The sequence below is a fragment of the Hydra vulgaris genome, chromosome 08, assembly GCF_038396675.1.
Source record: "Hydra vulgaris chromosome 08, alternate assembly HydraT2T_AEP".
NCBI lineage: Eukaryota > Metazoa > Cnidaria > Hydrozoa > Anthoathecata > Hydridae > Hydra > Hydra vulgaris.
This window is the reverse complement of record NC_088927.1, coordinates 36,026,127-36,045,514: the sequence shown is the minus strand read 5'-3', so window position 1 is coordinate 36,045,514 and position 19,388 is coordinate 36,026,127. Positions and strand designations below refer to the sequence as shown.

The 19,388-nt window shown below is 28.3% G+C and overlaps 1 protein-coding gene across 1 annotated transcript; it reads right to left on the bottom strand.

Annotated features, from left to right (window-relative positions):
• Positions 1 to 11: 11 nt before the first annotated feature.
• On the bottom strand, positions 12 to 11,095 carry LOC136083277 (zinc finger MYM-type protein 1-like). The gene is made up of 7 exons (XM_065802677.1): positions 11,087 to 11,095; positions 10,887 to 10,979; positions 6,810 to 6,882; positions 5,723 to 6,385; positions 4,026 to 5,416; positions 1,104 to 1,392; positions 12 to 49 (listed from the first exon to the last, which is right to left on the bottom strand). Exons 1-7 carry the CDS (start codon positions 11,093 to 11,095, stop codon positions 12 to 14), a joined length of 2,556 nt encoding a protein of 851 aa, XP_065658749.1.
• Positions 11,096 to 19,388: the final 8,293 nt, after the last annotated feature.

Genomic DNA, 19,388 nt, shown 5'->3' with positions numbered 1-19,388 from the left:
GTATTTATTTCCTAGAATATAGATACTCCTCCAGGATATAAGTACTCCCCTAAAGTTGAATTTGAAATATATAAATAAATATAACATTTAGTTTGAGGTGGCGCGTTGCATCTCTGGTGCATACTGATTAAATAATTATTAGCGTAACAACATTGGTTAAAAAACAAATGGTTTTATAGTATTTTTACATTGAAAAGCGGCTGTATCTTTTGTTATTTTACTTCCTTTAAAGTTTTCAAAAATATTACAAAAAATACCGTGGCACCTCCAAATTTTATCTTTTTTTGGTTTTTGGGTCTTCGCTCCCCCCTAAAACACACGCCCTTGGTCCTTTTTAGCTCATTTTATTGGGTTTCCCATTGTTCATTTTTTATTTCTCTTTTAAACACTTATACCTTGTAGTATTTAGAATCCCTATGATTTCTTGGGATTATTATGAGAAAATCCCTTATTAAAAATTTCTTCCTAATTTTTCTTTTCTAAAAAAATGCTATTACTGGAACTCAGAACCATTCTTGGCGTGCGTTTTTGGTACAAAGAAGTAATAGGTAAAAATAAATATTTACAGTCTATAAATTTATACAATTGTAACTATTGTGTTTGAATACAGTATTTATACACAAAAAAAAAATCATTTGAGGAAATGGTGAAAGATGCTGAGACTTTAAACATGATAACAAGTGTCCCCCACTTTCAATACATCAAAATTTGTTTGTATAAGTGATTTACTTGTTAATAATTCGGCTGCAAAGGCAAATGCAAACAATCCACAACTAAAATCATCGGTTTGTTTTTGTACAGGCAGAAAAGTTAAAAGTAAGTCTTCATTAATATTAGCATTGTTTTTATATAAAGCCTGAATAAAAACCATGAATGTTTTTCTGCACAAATGATAATCCATGCAGATTTCCATTTTTCATCGTGTTCAATATTGTTCAAGCGAACTGCAACTCCACTAAAGGGTCAAAATATTTTTAATAACTTTTGAATTTTATTTTATTGCTCCGTTGCATTAAACTTGAGAGTTCGTGATCTCGAAATTTAAGGAAAATACGCGGAAGAAGAAACTTTTTTTTGTTGCAAAATGTTTTTAAATCTTTTACAGGTATGATACAACGATTGATATGTTTCCGTAACATTAATGGATGTTTTCATTACACTAATCAATATCATTTCAACAACTTCATCGGGTAACATGCACCATAAACTTGTAACTTTTTCTTCAGTTTTAACACAACAACTCAACATATCATTATATAATGACTTTTTATTTTTATCAATATATGGCTTAAGCAAAGTAACGATGTATTTTTTCTTTAGAGTAGTATTTTTTTGGTTAACCAAAGTGCACAAGTTGTTTTTAGAAATTGAATGTACTGCATATGGACCAAGCTAATTAAATGAAAATTTTCCTCCTTTTCTATCTATCCTTTTTTGATTTTTCAAAAGAACTTCATCACAAATTCCAATCAAATGAGGTGCTTGATGGCATTTATTATAATCTTTCTGCTGTTTATTTTGAGCTATTTATTTGAATTTTCATGCTATATTTTTCTACACAATTTTCTTATATCCGAAGATATTGTTGGCTTAGCATAGGAACAGGCACAAACAGTCATTAAGACTAATCTAAAGTAGCGTCCCGTTATTGACCAATATTTTTGGGTACCAAAGTACTATCTCAAGTTATTTTAGGCTGCTACACCGGCACGCCAGAGTTGGTTAGCCATGTCTGGACTATAGCTAAGCCGTTAATGGTTCGCCAGCACTGGGCTGCCGTCGCCGGCCCTACATAGAACGTACATTGGCGCATCAGCGCTGGTAAACCGTTGGTAGTCCTTAGGTATACCAGTATGAACATTTAACTTCCCTTTGAAGTATTTGTTTTACACATGTGTTAGTACGTTATATTTAAGTATGCAATTCGATCGGCAAAAAGAAACATTTCATAATTAATATTTTATGAAATATATATATATATATGTATACATATATATATATATATATAAATATATATATATATATGTATACATATATATATATATATATATATAAATATATATGTATATATTTATATATATATATATATATATATATATATTTATATATATATATATATATATATTTATATATATATATACATATTATACTATATATATATATATATATATATATATATATATATATATATATATATATATATATATATATATATATATATATATATATATATATATATATATATATATATATATATATAACATGTAAGTTAATTTGAGACGAGTTATTAGAAGAACAAAGGAAATTCTGAAAGGAAAATCGATAAGATATTTGTTTTCCAAATATAAAACAACTAAATTTAAAAATACTTTCGATATTTTTGTATAATACAGGTCAGTAATCTGTAAATTTTTTCAAGTGAAGTCCGGGAAATCAGACAAAAAAGTTTTAGAAAAAATATGTTTCTGCAGTTTTAATATTAAATAAATACAATTAAATATCTCCATTTACAAAAAGTTGACAACATAACATAATATGACAACATTGTTTCCTATTGGATTTAAATTAACATGTTTGATTGCGGACATTCTAAACAACAGAAATGTTTTTAATTTAATTTAAAATAAATAATAGTTAAAAATAAAAAAAAGATTAACAATACTTCTTTTATTTATAAAAGATGTGCGAAAAATTAAAAATAATAAAGTAAAAGAAACGTTTTTACAACTGTTGATTTTTCAAAATTCAAGCAAGTTTTAATTTTATAACTCAAATTTGTTATATAAAAATAAAGAAAAACTGTTGTAAAATTTTTGTAAAATTGTTACATTAAAATTTTATATGGCGCCAAGAGAAATTGGTGAGTTGTTTTTAACAATACAGTTGAGTAACAATATTTTAGAGAATTATATAATAAATATAGAGGAAATTTGCTCCCATCCAAGATGTCATCATCAATGAATTTTCGCAATTTAAGGAGGCGGAAGTTTTCAAATTAAAAAGAGTCGAATTATTAAAAGAAATATTGGAACATTTTGACATAGAGTAGTTCTCGCTGCTAAACATTATTCTAGACACTGAAGATCTCGTCAAAAAAAATCTTAGAAAACGATATAAAGTAGTAACATGTCTGGATGATATTTATTTGATGTCGATTTCTTTAGCGGAAAATCAACTACATAAAGACTTTAATGAATTGCTTTCTAACTCCAAACAAGCTAGTCAACAAATGTATCAACCACCAGATATAAATATGGCATTGATTTTAAAAGAAGTTATTGACCGGTTAAAGGCATTACAGTTAGAAAATTATAGCAGATTTGCATTTATTACAGGTAAAATACGACGAACTACAAAAAACAAATAACGAAATCGTGAAAAATCATTGTGCATCGTGAAAAATCAATGTGCATCTAACAACACAAGTAATTGTAAACCTCATAAATAGCAAGAAAATAAAAATCTATTGTTTCAAATTCAATAAAATATCATTCCTCAAATCATAAAAATACACTGCAAGAAGTTCCTGTATACTCCAGTACAGAGGATTCTAGTTTATATACAGATAGACAGGATCTTTCAGAGACTGAGTGAGGCCCGGGCCATTTACAAATTTTGAGGCCCTTACCATAAAATAACTGCCATTGCATAATAAATAAAAAAACAGCAAATTAGTAATAATTTTTATTTTAAAAATGCTTTTCTTGCTTTTGCTTTTGCAAATGCACTGACAACTGTTGAAAAATCGAGTTTTCTTGCAATATCACAGTTAATATTCAACATTGCAAGCCCATTCAAGCGTTCTTGTCCCATGGTTGAACGGTGATAGTTCTTTACTTGTTTCAACACATTGAAAGACCTTTCTCCTGAAGCCACTGAGACAGGCAAACTGATAAAAATTCGCAAAGCAATTGATATGTTAGGAAAAACACCAGACAGTCCAAGTTCTAATATTTCTTGAAACAATTCTTTGGTTTGCAATCTGATGTAAAGTTTGTGGAGTAAATTTGTTTCAGAAAGATTACCTCATCAGAAATATCAGACAGTATTTCCTTGTGGTACTTTTTTTGAAAGTTTGTTGTGGCACTGAGTAGTTCTTCATTGCTCATCTTGTTGAAGTGCCAAAGAAATCCAAAAGTACTACAAATGTGTTGTTGTGACTCAAATCGACGTTTAAGACCTGCTAGAATAGAGCCGATTATTACATAAAATACATTGATTTTATAGTACTGTTCTGAATCAAATTGTGTTTTCAACTTTCGAGTGGTAGAAAATTCTGGTGAAATGTCAATATTCATTGCAATTAATTTTGACTCACTCAGAACAGCATCCCATTTTTCACGAATCTGTTGAATGCTGTCCATGAAATTTTTAATGTTTTCCATTTCAACATCTAGAGTTGCATTTCTTGCCTCAATTATAAGATTGGTTTGGTGAATCATTGTGAGGAGCTTCATCCATAAAGATGACATTACAATGCATTCAAATTTTGACAAATACTTTTGAATGGACTGAAGTTCTGACTGAGCTGATACTGTGAGATTGAGAGATTGCAGCTCTTTTAAAGCTGTTCTCAGTGAATTCAAGTGACGGGCAACTGGTTTTACTGCTTCAATCCTTGCTGACCATCGGGTCTTGGAAATACCATGTAGTGAAGCAGATACATGTTGCTTGAGAATTTCCCACCTTTGTGGACTACTGCTGAAGAAATTGTACATTTGCTGCACAATTCCAAAGTAAAGAATTGCTTCTTTGCATGATTCAGCACAGTCAACACCAAAAAGGTTTAAAGTGTGATTTCCACAGCTGGCAAACATACAGTTTGGGTTTTCTTCTAGCAAAACTGCTTGCACACCTTTGTATTTTCCAGCCATGTTTGGACCATTGTCGTATGCCTGACCAGTACACAGTTTAAAATCTATGTTCAACAAAGTTAGAACGTGAAGAGTCCTTGCTGCAATTTCTTTTCCAGTTTTTTTTGAGTAATCGTCAAAATAGAGAAACCGTTCTTCAATGGAAAATTTAGATCCATCAATTTTTATATAACGGATAATGAAAGTTGTTTGCTCCTTGTGAGAGCAGTCTGGTGTTGCATCAACAACAATTGAAAAATATTTTGTGTTTTGAATCTCTTCAATAATTTTGGTTTGAACAAAAGATCCACAGAGTTCAATAAATTCATTTTGAATCCGGGTGGACAGATAATGAACTTGTAAGCGCTTTTTGTTCAGTTGAGATTCATGGACCTTTTTCACATGCTCTGATAAAATTGGATCATACTTGCTGAGGAGCTCAATTATTCCGAGAAAGTTTCCATTGTCAGGGTCATAAATGTGTTGACTGGAACCAAATAAAGCAAGCCCACGTTCAGAAAGAAAAAGAATGACGTTCAAAAGGCGCTCAAGAAGTTTTATTACTGGTTTATTATTCAATTACTGGTTTCAGTTGACAATTCTGTTATTAGTAAATTATCAATAGAACTTTTTCTGATGGCTGCTCTACTGGCTGATTTCCATTTGACAGTTTTGTTTGTGTAATACAGACATTTCATGTGCTGGTATTCGGTCTTTCAACTTTCTCCAACCGCTGGTGATATTCTAACCTAACTGTTCTGAAAAGGTGGATACCTTGGAATCACTTTTGTTCAAAAGAAAGCAGGGTGCACAATAGAATGACTGTTACACATCACTCCAGCAAAGCCAATCTCTTGTGCATATCTCACCATTGGGAAGAATTTTTGATCTCAGACGAGTAGGAAAGGCGTGATTATAAGAATCTCGTGGAATATTGTTTGGAATTAAAAAGTTTGTTTGGAAACTTTCTTGCATTTGAGTAATATTTCGTTTGTCAACAGTGCCAATGTCAGACACAATCAATTTTGATATATTAGAGCAATCTGATTCACATTTTTGGTCCAAACTTTCTGAATATGAAATTTCAGAATCAGAGATGCAATTATCATTTGAGATGGCTTGCAAATTTGTTTCCCTCTGCTGACTGTTGCTTTGGTGAACCAATATATTTTCACAATTTGATTCCATGCTTTCTAAATCTGTAATTCCAGATTCAGAGACACAAGTTGTATTTGAGATGTTTTGCACATTTGTATCTATCTGGGGATTTTTGTTTTGTTGCAACATTGATTTTTCAGAAGATGTAGTTCCGGATATTTCAATATCTGATTTACCGTGTGTTGGGTTGGCTTGATTTTCCAGTGGTCTTAGAAATGATGTTATTGACTTTAGGCTCTTTGTTTCTTCTTCAATTTTTTGTCTTTTTTGCCTTTTGAATGCACCACTTTCAAATTTTCTCTTCATGTTTAAATTTAGCAATGACATTAGTTTTAAAAGTTTTCGATCTTGCTGCAAACAACAATTATTAATGACTGAATTAAAATAAATATCAGAACAAACTTAATACAACACAAATAATTTAATTAAAATAATAATTATGTGTATTAATAATCAACTAATTAAGTATATTAAAATATTGTCTCGACATTGATTAAAATTTTATGTATTTGCTCATGTTATCACAATTTAATAAAAATATATTAAATTTCCGGAAAAATTTGGAGGCCCCTATTTAGGTCGAGGCCTAGGCCAAATGGCCCGTGTGGCCCTACCCCCTCTGATAGGGCCTGTATATATATATATATATATATATATATATATATATATATATATATATATATATATATATATATATATATATATATATATATATATTTATATATATATATATATATATATATATATATATATATAAAAATTATTAAAAACATTTATCTAATTTTCGTTTTCTTTAACACTGTGTTTCACCATCAGTAGGTTTATCAGGATGAACCTCTTCTAATGAACCTACTGATGGTAAAACACAGTGCTGAATAAAACAAAAACTAGATTAGTGTTTTTACTAATTTATCATTGCTCTGTTTTTTAGGAACATTGAGCACTTTGTTTGTAGAATACACTAACATAATTTATATATATATATATATATATATATATATATATATATATATATATATATATATATATATATATATATATATATATATATATATATATATATATACACACGAGGCAAATCCGTCACCCTGCTCTGTAGTTGTATTTTGTGAGTAAAGCGCTATAGTGCTGCTACCTGGCGGACAATACTAAAACTAACGCTCAGTGAGTTATGCAATACTATACAACAGCGCTTAACACACAAAATACAACTACAGAGCAGGGTGTCGGATTTGCCTCTTGCATCGGCATTTTCTCGGTCAACCCTATATATATATATATATATATATATATATATATATATATATATATATATATATATATATATATATATATATATATATATATATATATATATATATATATATATATATATATATGTAAATTATGTTAGTGTATTTTACAAATAGAGTGCTCTATGTTCTTAAAGAACAGCGCAATAATAAATTAGTAAAAAACACTTATCTAACTTTTATCTTCTACTTTAAATTTCACCATTGCTGGATCATCAGGAAGAGTTCTTCTGATTAAGAACTCTTCCTGATGATCCAGCAATGGTGAAACTTAAAGTAGAAGATAAAAGTTAGATAAGTGTTTTTTACTAATTTATATATATAAATATATATATATATATATATATATATATATATATATATATATATATATATATATATATATATATATATATATATATATATATATATATATGTAAAAATTTTATATATTTTAAAGGGTGGAATATATATGTATATATATATTCCACCCTTTAAAAAAAAAAAAAAAATTTCTATTTCTTTTCCAAAACTAGTTATTGAAAACACAGAAGTTAGTCGCGAAAGAGTCACAAAATTTCTTGGTGTTCTCATTGACGAAAATATTACCTGGAATAAACATATTGCCTATATTGGAAGCAAAATATCAAAAAGTATTGGCGTTCTATACCAGTCACGGGATTTACTTAATAAGCATCATCTAAAACAAATCTATTTCAGTTTTATACAAAGTTACTTGAATTACGCGAATATTGCGTGGTGTAGTACATCTAAAAGCAAGCTTGAAGCACTCTATCGAAAACAAAAACATGCCTTAAGTATAATAAATTTTAAAAATAAAAACGGACATGCAAAACCACTGTTCGAAATTATGAACATCTTTACGTTATACGAGATAAACGTTTATAAAATTTTATGTCTCATCTACAAAAGTAAATTTTAACAATGCCCCTTAATTTTTAATGATCTTTATGAAATAAAACCTAACATTAAGTATACTTTACGCACAACAGGCTTAATTGAACCATTGTACAAAACTAAACAAGAACAATTTAAAATTACGTATCGTGCTATGTAAACAATGATAAATTGCTTTCAAAAACTAATAAAAAAGAGTATTTCAAAGTATAAAAATCTTATTAATGATTTCTTTTAAACTGCTTTGTTTTGTTTTTGTTTCTTTGACTGTTTGTTTTATTTGTTCTTGTCTTTTTACATTGAATGTTTTTGGTGTTAACACTATTTACCTTAGTTAATTAAGTTTTGCTTTTAACAATATTATAGGAATTTAATATTGTAAAAACATAACTAGTACAACGGTTCTTGATGATAAGACTTAATGGTCTTCTGCAAGTTTCCCGCGTTTTTATATATTTTTGTATAACTATCTCTTATGATTTTGTCTTTGATTTTTTTTTATATTTATAACTGGATTATTTTTGAAAGAATAAGAATATCTTGTATTATATTACGGAATTTAATTGTAACAAAAACGGAAAATTTAAAAAATATATATATATATATATATATATATATATATATATATATATATATATATATATATATATATATATATATATATATATATATATATATATATAGAGAGAGAGAGAGAGAGAGAGGGACTAATTATGGACCTTTTTCTCCTTTTTTGTTACTGAAAATGTTTTTAAATATTTGTATGCAAAGACAAATGAAATCTGCGCGAGTGTTATTGGTAATGTAAATTCTTCTCACAGTTTTATCAATAATAGTTGTAAATTTTTATTGTAAATTTTTAGTTGTAAACCGGTAACTAAAAGTAACTGTTTTGGAAGTTACCGAAATCGTTAAACGCTAATAATATAATAAAATGAATCAAACAATACAAAAAAAGTTTTAAAATATTATTTAAACTTTAAAAAAAAAAATGACTTTTTCAGAACTTTGACTTTTAAAATTTTATTAAATATTATTTTAAATTCAAACGGAGCTATGTTTTACAACTTCAGGAAAAGTCATTAAAGCAACTAATTTCGATAGAATAAGCTCAATGATGAATTACGAAAAATATATGAAGTCGTTAAAGCGCAAAACGATCGTTTAGTATAAAAAAAAGGCAAATAAAAAAGGCGGCTTATTCACAGCATAAACAGTCGGCTCTTTCAAAAAATTGTCTAATTAAATACATAACCTTAAGTTAAACAATTTTGACAAAAGTTTTAATCTAAAAATTTTTGTGTAAATGAAGGGCAAATATATATATAAAAATTCAGCATGTTTCTTTTATCAAATAAAACATTAAACTTAATCTTAAAAATAAATAAGTAAACCACCAAAAAATTACTTTTCATTTTCAAAATCTTTAGTGCTCCCTTACGACGCTATTTATTTTAGTAGAACTGTACGTTTTTTGTGGGTCACAGATATCCAGCGTTGCCACACAAAGAGTTGAATACAATAAGGATCGGATGCCAGTAAGTTAGAAATAATGGTTCTGGCTCCTTCAAAATCTGGCTCTTTCATACACACTCTCCCCTACTGTAATTTTTTTAAAAAGACTCGCTTTTATATTTCTATTTAATCCATCTAAGAATGCATTCTTATTTGGATTAAATTGATAAGTGCTCATAAGCCATTAGTGAAATACGGCACTTAATTACTTCTGTGGTTATTGTTATACTTCCCATTGTTATTGTTTCAAAGCAGCATGGCCGTAGACAAGTGGGAGCTTGGGGGGCCCCATCTTTTCGATTTGTTGCGTTTCTGATAATATTTTTATAAGCAATTTGAAAACATTTATATAACCTTCTTTTAAATATCTATAAATTTTAAATATCTATAAATTAAATATCTATAAATTTCTTTTAAATATCTATAAAATTTAAATATCTATAACTAATTTCTTTAATTGCGAAACAACTATAAAAACATATTTCGCAATTAAATGAATAATAAGAATAAAAATGCCGCAAATATGTAAACCTTAAGTTTACATATTAAGTAAATAACAGTAAACTTTACGTTACCTTTCGAATAAAAAAAAGAACTCGCTGTATAGAACTTGTTACAATGTGGTATTGAACTTGCTACAACTAATAAAAAGTTGTTTTGTTCATGTAAGGCGATTTTTTTAAATAAATTTGAATTTTCCTTTTTTTATTTAGAGTTTTTAATTTCATGAATTTGATAATTAAATTTAAATATTATTAAATAATATTTATTATCTAATAATTACAGTTTGCAAATTAGATTTAAATAAGTTTGTATTAATTATAGTAACATTACGTAACAATCTATTATACAATTTACTTCAGTGGGATGTCTTTAAAACGAAAATTGTCTGGTGCGGAAGGGAAGCGTAGCAAACGACTAAAGGAATTTTTGGAAGGGGCATATACCAACCGCACTATTACTTCTTTCTATGCAAGAACTGTCACCTCGTTTAATTTCTCCTAACTTTGCCTCTACCTGTAGCCCTGAAACTACAGCTACTACAGCATTTTTTTTTAGATAATACTTCGAATTCTAATGGTTTTAACAGTACTTTTACTACTGCATCTCTTGCTAACCCTGATACTGCTGCTACTAGTTCTTCTTATGCTAGCTCTGTATCCACTTTTACTTCAGCATCATCTTCTAGTTCTGTCTTTAATTTTTCTTCTTCAATTACTAACTCAGCCAACAATGATGTTAACTCTGTCTCCACTGTTACAGTCTACCGAAAAAAGCATCTAAGTAGTAGTCCGCATCAAACTGTATTAGTTTTTCCAAAACGTACATGTGGTAGTCAGAAGCGATCATTTTTTCAGTAATGGTACAAACTGTTTCCATGGTTGCATTACAACAAATGAAACGATACAGTTTTATGCTACTATTGTTTGCTAATGGAAATGCATAATTCATCATCTTTAAAATGCAGCAAGGATGTTTTCACAAAAACTGGATTTTCTAATTGGAAAAAGGATTTACAAAAATTTCAGAAACACCAAAATACTCTTTTTCATCGAGAAGCCACCGAGAATGTTAAAACTATTCCTTCAACAACTAAAGATGTTGGTGAACTTCTCAGCAAAACTCATGCACAGGAAAAAATGGAAAATAGAGCAATGTTAATAATAATCACGAATATTCAATTTCTCGCCAGACAAGGTATTGCTCTGCGTGGTGATTACAATACAGACAAAGATTATAAAGAATTTAATTCGAACTTTTCTTAGTTACGTAATCTCAGAAGCAAAGATAATCCCGCTTTAACTAAATAGATGAGAAAGTCGCAAGATAAATTTACGTGTGCAGTTATCCAAAATGAAATTCTGCAGAAGATGGGTCTCACTATACTCAGAAAAATTGCATCCAACATTTCTGGAAAATGGAATATATAAATGCAATATATAGATGAAGATGACTTGGAAGTGCATGAAGTGTTTGTCGGACTTTATAGTATGGAAAACACATCTGCTGAAAGTATTACTGCAACTTTCAAAGATGTTCTTATGTGGATGAATCTTTCAACTAATAATTGTCGCGGTCAATGTTATGATGGTGTCAGCGTCATGACAAGTTAGAGTTGCAAAGAGAATAAGTGACCTAGAACCCAAAGCACTATATTTCCATTGTTATGGTCACGTTTTGAACTTAGTACAAGATACACTTAAAGCTATCAGCATCATGAAAAATGCTCTGAACACTGTTCATGAAATTACAAAGTTGATAAAAAAATCTCCTAAACGTGAATGCCTTTTCAAAAAGATAAAAGAAAATATTCTCCCTGGGACACCCTGTATTCGTATACTCTGCCGTACACGGTAAGAGCAGAACCATTTTATTCCATCTCTGAAAACGATGAAACTCTACAATTTGCTTGTGAAGAAGCTAAATCTGAGACAAAAGACAGTGAGATCGTCGCTCGAAAAGGCGGAGTTGCAGCACAAATGAAAAACTTCCCTTTCTTGTTTGGAATTGAATTGGACGAGACTATTTTATGCATGGTAGACAATTTATCAAAAAGTTTGCAAAAGGTTACACTTTCGGCTAGTGAAGGTCAGAAAGTTGTTGAAAGAACTTTGATTACATTTAAATCTATCCGGTCTAAAAATTCATTTGAGCTATTTTGGAACCGTATTGAAATTAAAAAAAAATTACTTTAACTAGAAAAACCTTCTTTGCCCCTCCATGCCAAAGTACCTCGTTGCTTTGAAATAGGAGCATCTGCATCAGTATTACCTGAAAATTCTAGTTTTGACTTTTTCAAGAAGAAATATTTCAAAGCTATAGAAATGACAATTGACAGTATTCAATTTCGATTTTAACAACAAAGATATTTAATGCTTCAAAAGATAGAACCAGTACTTATAAATGTTTCATCTGACGGAAGTTCAATGAATAACGAAGTTCTTGCTTTCCATGCTACAGATTTGAATGCTTCAAGACTGCATGCACAATTACAAGTTATGCACGAATCCACAACTGAACTATTAGACACTCTTCAAAAAGACCTTAATTTTGTCAGGTAAGTTATGAATGGATTTCCTATAAACCTTAATGTTGTTTATTTAATAATTATGACTGTCAGTGTATCTCAAATTGACTAACATATGCACTAAAATGCGTATTTGTATGTTAATATAACACATAATTTGTTGTGTATTACAGAGAAGTAAATGAAGTTGAAAAGGAATCATTATCAGAAATTAGGAAGTTGATAAAACTTATCCTTCTGATACCAGCAACAAACATCACTAGCGTGAGAGGTTTCAGCACACTAAGAAGAATCAAATTATGGTTAAGAAGCACCATGAACCAAGGTTTACCTGATGTATGCTGTTAAATATACACACACAAAAAACTGATGAACTTAACATCATAGATATAGCCAATGATTTTTGTAGCGGAAGTGAAGGTAGAAAAACTGTATTTGGACAATTTTGAAAAAAAATCAAATTAAAATCAAAAAAAAAATTACTTCAAAAACCTACAAGGTATTACATTTAAGTAATAAATTACTTCAAAAACCTACAAGGTATCATATTTAAGTAATAAATTACTTCAAAAACCTACAAGGTATCACATTTAAGTAATAAATTACTTCAAAAACCTACAAGATATTACATTTAAGTAATAAATTACTTCAAAAACCTACAAGATATCACATTTAAAAAAGTTAGTGTAATACATACAGTATAAGCATCACTACAGAGTTCCGAAGAGTTTTATTGTAAAGAGACATGTTATTTGCGCCCCTACTGTTTCTAGCCCCCCCCCTTCCCCCCCCCAGATTAAAAAAGTAGTCTACGGCCATGAGCAGTGACTGCTTTAATGCATCTTTATTATCATGGTACTAAATAAATAAATTTGAATGTATATGTGTGTGTGTGTGTGTAAAATGGCCTAATTTCGGTCACCATGTAACTTCGGTCATTTCAGAAAAAATATAAAAAAAGCATGCTAAACTCAAATATTACAAACTTTTCTTTCTCAAATAATATTTGTAATTAGTTCGTAAATATGAATCTATAAAAAAAAATAATAATGTTTATATGGAACCTGCTTAAATAATTCTTTAGCAAAACAGCAATTTAAAAAAAAGTGCATACTATTAGAATCTTAAATAAGTTAATTAATAAAATAAATGAAATACTCTAACTTCGGTCATTCACGGATAAACAACGAAGGAGTAATATTGTGAAATGTTAACAAGTGTCGCGAATGTAAAATTTACCGGTAACTTTACCTGTAAATTTACCAGTAAATTTTGACATTTTAAAAATGGATACACACCATGATATTTTATTTGAATAACCGTCAGTTAATTTTGAAATTATGAATAAAAAAATTTGTTCATAACTTCAAAATTAACTGACGGTTCTTTAAGCTCTAAAAAATGTCAAGCTTGTGATATTTTGTTTGGTGATAAAATTACAGCTCAACGACAAATATGGATGCGTTGCGAATCCTCTGGCGATTGGTAGTGTGGATCTTGTTGTTCTACTATGGTCAACGATACGTGCAAAAATTGCCAATAAACATACAAAGGTCATTTAAAGCAAAGTAGTATTTTTTTTGTTAATTGAAAAAACCTTTTTAAATCTAATTGAAAAATATATTTTTAATTTTATTAACCAAATGTGATAATGGCCAAAGTAATAAAATAGTTGATTAATTACAATAAAAATTAAAAATAGTACAACTTATATTTAAAAAGACCTTATTTTATGTGCTCCTTTTTGTTTTCTTAGGTGCCCCAAAAGACTTTTTTTTTTCAAGCCCGGGCCACGCTCTCCTTAGTTGGTACTGGTATAATCTGAATTTATATCATAGTTTTACAATAAAACAACATTTAAAAATTAGTTTTCATTACTTGTGACATTAAGTGGCTGTGGCTGCTTCAATTATTTATCTATGCACCTGCCAAATTTTCAACGAAATTTGGCAGGTGCATAGATAAATGAATAACTTAAACAAAAAAATTGGATAGAAAAAAAAAGACAATATCCTGGACATTAATTTCACCACAGAAGTACGACCAAAATTTCGACATCGATAAACTCGTTAATATATCAAGTGAGTATAATTAAAACTAAATCGAACGAATGCTTCAACTATTCTTCTATCTAAAAATAATCTATGTTGATAACGAATACTAAAAAGTTATTCCACTGAGCCTTCATCAATCACGCTAACTTTGAAAAGACTACGAAAAATGTGGTACAAAATTTTAGCACAAAATTCGGTTTTGTAAAACGCGATAGTTACGTACCTAATAAATTATAGTGTGTGTAATTTAATACTTAAAATAAAAAAATAGTTTTCATAACACAATTCATGTTTATATTATTACTTTTTTAAAAGTACTCATTGTGAATAATGACATTTTATCTAGAATATAGCGATTTTGTTTTAACAAATTACTTAAAAAGCTATAACAAGTTCAAACACCTAAAGTTAATGGATGAAATCAGATATTACTTGTTGACCGGTGTAACTTATGCAAAGTAATGGCGGTCAACACAAATAATTTAGCTAAATTTATCCACAAAATATGTAGACACGGATTTTGTAGCATTTAGCTATAGTTTTATACTTGCGTTAAAAACGTTATAATGCGTTAAAAACTTGCGTTATAATGCGTTAAAAACTATATATATATATATATATATATATATATATATATATATATATATATATATATATATATATATATATATATATATATATATATATATATATATATATATATATATATATATACATATATATAATATATATATATATATATATATATATATATATATATATATATATATATATATATATATATATATATATATATATATATAGAAGATATATATAGAAGAAAAAAACTAGAAATTTTATAAGAGAAGCTAACCATTTTCTCAAAGTATCTTATAATGAAAGAATTAAAAATGTTTTTTCTAATATTCACCCGGTATTAGCTTTTAAACAACCTTCTAACTTACTAAGAAGACTTACTTCTTCAAATATTGAAGTAGTTACTTCAATATTTGAAGATAGTAAGAATTCAAGATTTGAATATAGTAAGAAGATCGGCATATTCGGTGCAAAGATATTCGGTGCAAAATTTGCAAACTATACCTTCAAGAAGTAGATAAGTTTAAAACATCTAACGGTACCATTTGGAAAGTGAAAAGTCACATCACATGCAACAGCAAAAATGTAATCTATTACCTAAAATGTTTAACATGCAAAAAACAAACATATACTGGTAAAACTAATAATTTAAGATTACGTATAAACAGACATATTTCTAGTTGCAGAACTGGCTTATCAACTGTGTAAAAATTGGAAAAAAGGTTCCATTACACAAAAGTGTAATGGAACTTTTTTTCCAATTTTTCGTCTTTCTTGAGCTTAACAACGAAAGTTTTTTGTTATCATATGCAAAGCATTTGCACAAACAAAAACATGATACATTTAATTGATATTTCCTGTATATAATTACAATTCAATCTTTCACAATCAATAGTCACCCATAGCAACAATATGAAAATTAAGTTATTTTTGTTTTTAATACAAATATCTTGTATAATACTAAAAACAGCACTACTGATGATTATTTGAAAGGCCTCTAGTGCTAATAGTTTTAATATATATAAAAAAATATTTTATATTAGTAATTTTGTTTGGTAATTATATTGTTTTTAACAAAAACATTGCGAGAAAAAAGAATTACTGGATTTTCTATTTGTTTCACTGTTCTGACTATTTTTGCATTTATATATATATATATACAAAAAAATAGTTTTCATAACACAATTCATGTCAATATTATTACTTTTTTAAAAGTACTCATTTGCATAATAGTAAGTAAATTAATAGACAATTATTTTGTGGTAATTAAGTGGATCACATCTAAATACCCTGTTTTAAATTTAACAGTTGCAGTTCAAAAACATGAAAAAGGAGCATGTAAGACAGATGTCAAGAGGTCCATAAAGCGATGGCTAATGCAAGCTACTGATAGAAATGATGGTTGTGTAAAACGTGCCTTAAAAGTGTAAGCTAAAAATACTTTATGGTTTTTTTATTTGTTCTAACTTTTCTTTAATATTTTATATATTTTTCTTGAAATATAATGTTTTTATTGTTACAATGTTTTTATTGTATTGTTCAAGTATTACAGAGTATTGGATTTTATAGTTTATACTCCTTTTTACAGTTTATTATATTCCTTCGTTTATTTAACTTATTTTTATTTAATTTGGTTACAATTTTATACTTTATTTTACGAGTTTGACCTGACATTAATTTTGCGTGACTGGGTTTATATCATATGTAGATTAAACATTTTCTTTTAAATAAAACAACTGTAGAATCATAATTGCTCTCATCATTATTATCATTTGTTCAGTTTTTCAAAATATTTTTACATACATAAGTACATTCATAAAAAGCGATGTGATTGAGTTAATTGTTAGAATTAAATTGAATAATGATGTTAGCTTAACAATGTAATCAAGAATGATGAAAACTAATAATGTAAAAAGGTAAAATGAAGATAACACAATTTTGTGAGTAAATTAGTTTTTTAATCTATTGATAAGTTATAATATATAAATATATTGCTACTTTTTGATATAAGTTTAATGCTTTAATATCTATTTATTATGAGAAATTAGGTGCAAAACTGTTTAAATGACTTTTAAATCACCTGGCACATCGTCAGGAGAAAAAGATTGCAGTAAAATCGGAGATCGAGTAATATTGATATTACTCGATCTCCGATTTTACATGCGTCAGCACATGAATTATCAAATAGTAATGTTGATCTTCTTTTATGCTTTTGCTTTATTCCTTTACAAGTTAAACGTGTTTAATGTATTGAAATACAGAATATTTATAGTTACATTTGTGTAGATCACAATGTGTTTATGGTTTTAAGATAATTGGAATATGTTTTCTTATTTTTATATGTAGTATTTCATTGAAAGTATTTTTTCAAAAACAGCACAATTTTCTAATGTTATCATGGAGTCAGTGAGTTCTGATTTATTGAATAAACAGCGTAAGATATTCTTTTTATATTGCATCCCAAGAAACTTCATTGATATAGAAATTGATATATAAAATGTAAGGAAACAATAACAAAAAACTCATGAAGTGTATATATATGCATTTAATTAGTTTTTTGTTGTTGTTGTTTTTTTATATCCTTTTTGTTTGTTTGTTTGTTTGTATTCCTTATAATATGTAAAAAGATGTATTACTTAAATATGTATTACTTAAAAATGTATTAATTATGTAAATTGATATGTATTACTTAATATGTATTAATGTAGAAGAGATAAATCTCTTACTTTCTTATTAAATCTTTAATAAAAACTTTAATAGTTTATTTTACAACTACTTTACTTTTAGCTATTTTAGTTACAATTTTATACTTATTTTACGATTTCTTCACTTTTGGGTATTTTTGGGTGACTTGGTTGTAATTGCTAAATCTATCAGCTGGACAGGCAGAAAAATATGGATATCGAAAAGTACCAAACGATAGTTCATGCAGGTATCAAATTGAAATGATGGTAGAAGTTTAACCGTTTGATAACCTTAAACTTTAATATGTATTGTATTGCAAGGTAATTTTATGGAAATTTAAATATTTGGTAATATAAAACTTATTGCTAAAATGACTCTATATTTATAGTTTAAAATAACCCACATTCTATTTTATATCACCCATGCGACTTTTTTAGGTAGGCAAACATCACCCCGGTTCACCTTTTTCTTCTTTACTTTAAAATCTTTAAGTTAAAATCTAGCATTTGTTTCCCAAAAGTCTCTGAGTTAAAACTCGCGTTTATTAAAGTATTTATAAAAATAGCAATAAATGTTAAAAACAAACAAAATAAACCAAAAGTAGCATAAAAAAGGCAATGGCAAAGCATCGGCTAAACGCCGTTCGAAAACGGCTGCCATGCATAGACCATGCCTTTAACGATGAATTAGACCATGCTTATCGGCCCATGGTGGGCCATGTATGGTGAGTTTGCTGGGTCCCTAGGAAGCTTTTGCTTTCTTTACATTAGGAGATCTAGGTTCAAAACGAGCTCTGGACATATTTTCGCGTCACGGTAAGGATTAGGCGTGAACTTCCTGGTTAAATGCACTTTCGCGGTGCTCTGTGACAAGGTCTTCTTGGAGCACCTAAATTAAAAGAAAAAAATCTCAATTTGGGATACACGTGAAGTTAATTCTAACATAATACGAATATAAAAAAAGACAATAATTGTAAAATTGCATTTTTAAATAAATTTAAAAAAAAAAATTTTGACTAGCCGAAATTTGGTATCGGTTTCGGTAAAATACTTGCCGAAATGTCGGTTTCGGTTTCGGCACCAAATTCGAGCACCCGAAATTTCGGTTTATTTCAGTTTCGGCTTTTTTTCTGTTTCGGTCGATCACTAATGAAGAGCAAAAAGAGCTTTGCAACAATCTATCTGTGAGGCTATAAGATTTATATCTAAAATCCGTCTTTTAGTAGAAACGCCAATATCCATCAAAAAGTGTATTTCAAGTTGGTTTTGGAAGTACAAAGCGTAGATAGCAATATCTGTGTCAACAAAATGCGAACGTTTTCGAAACTAAT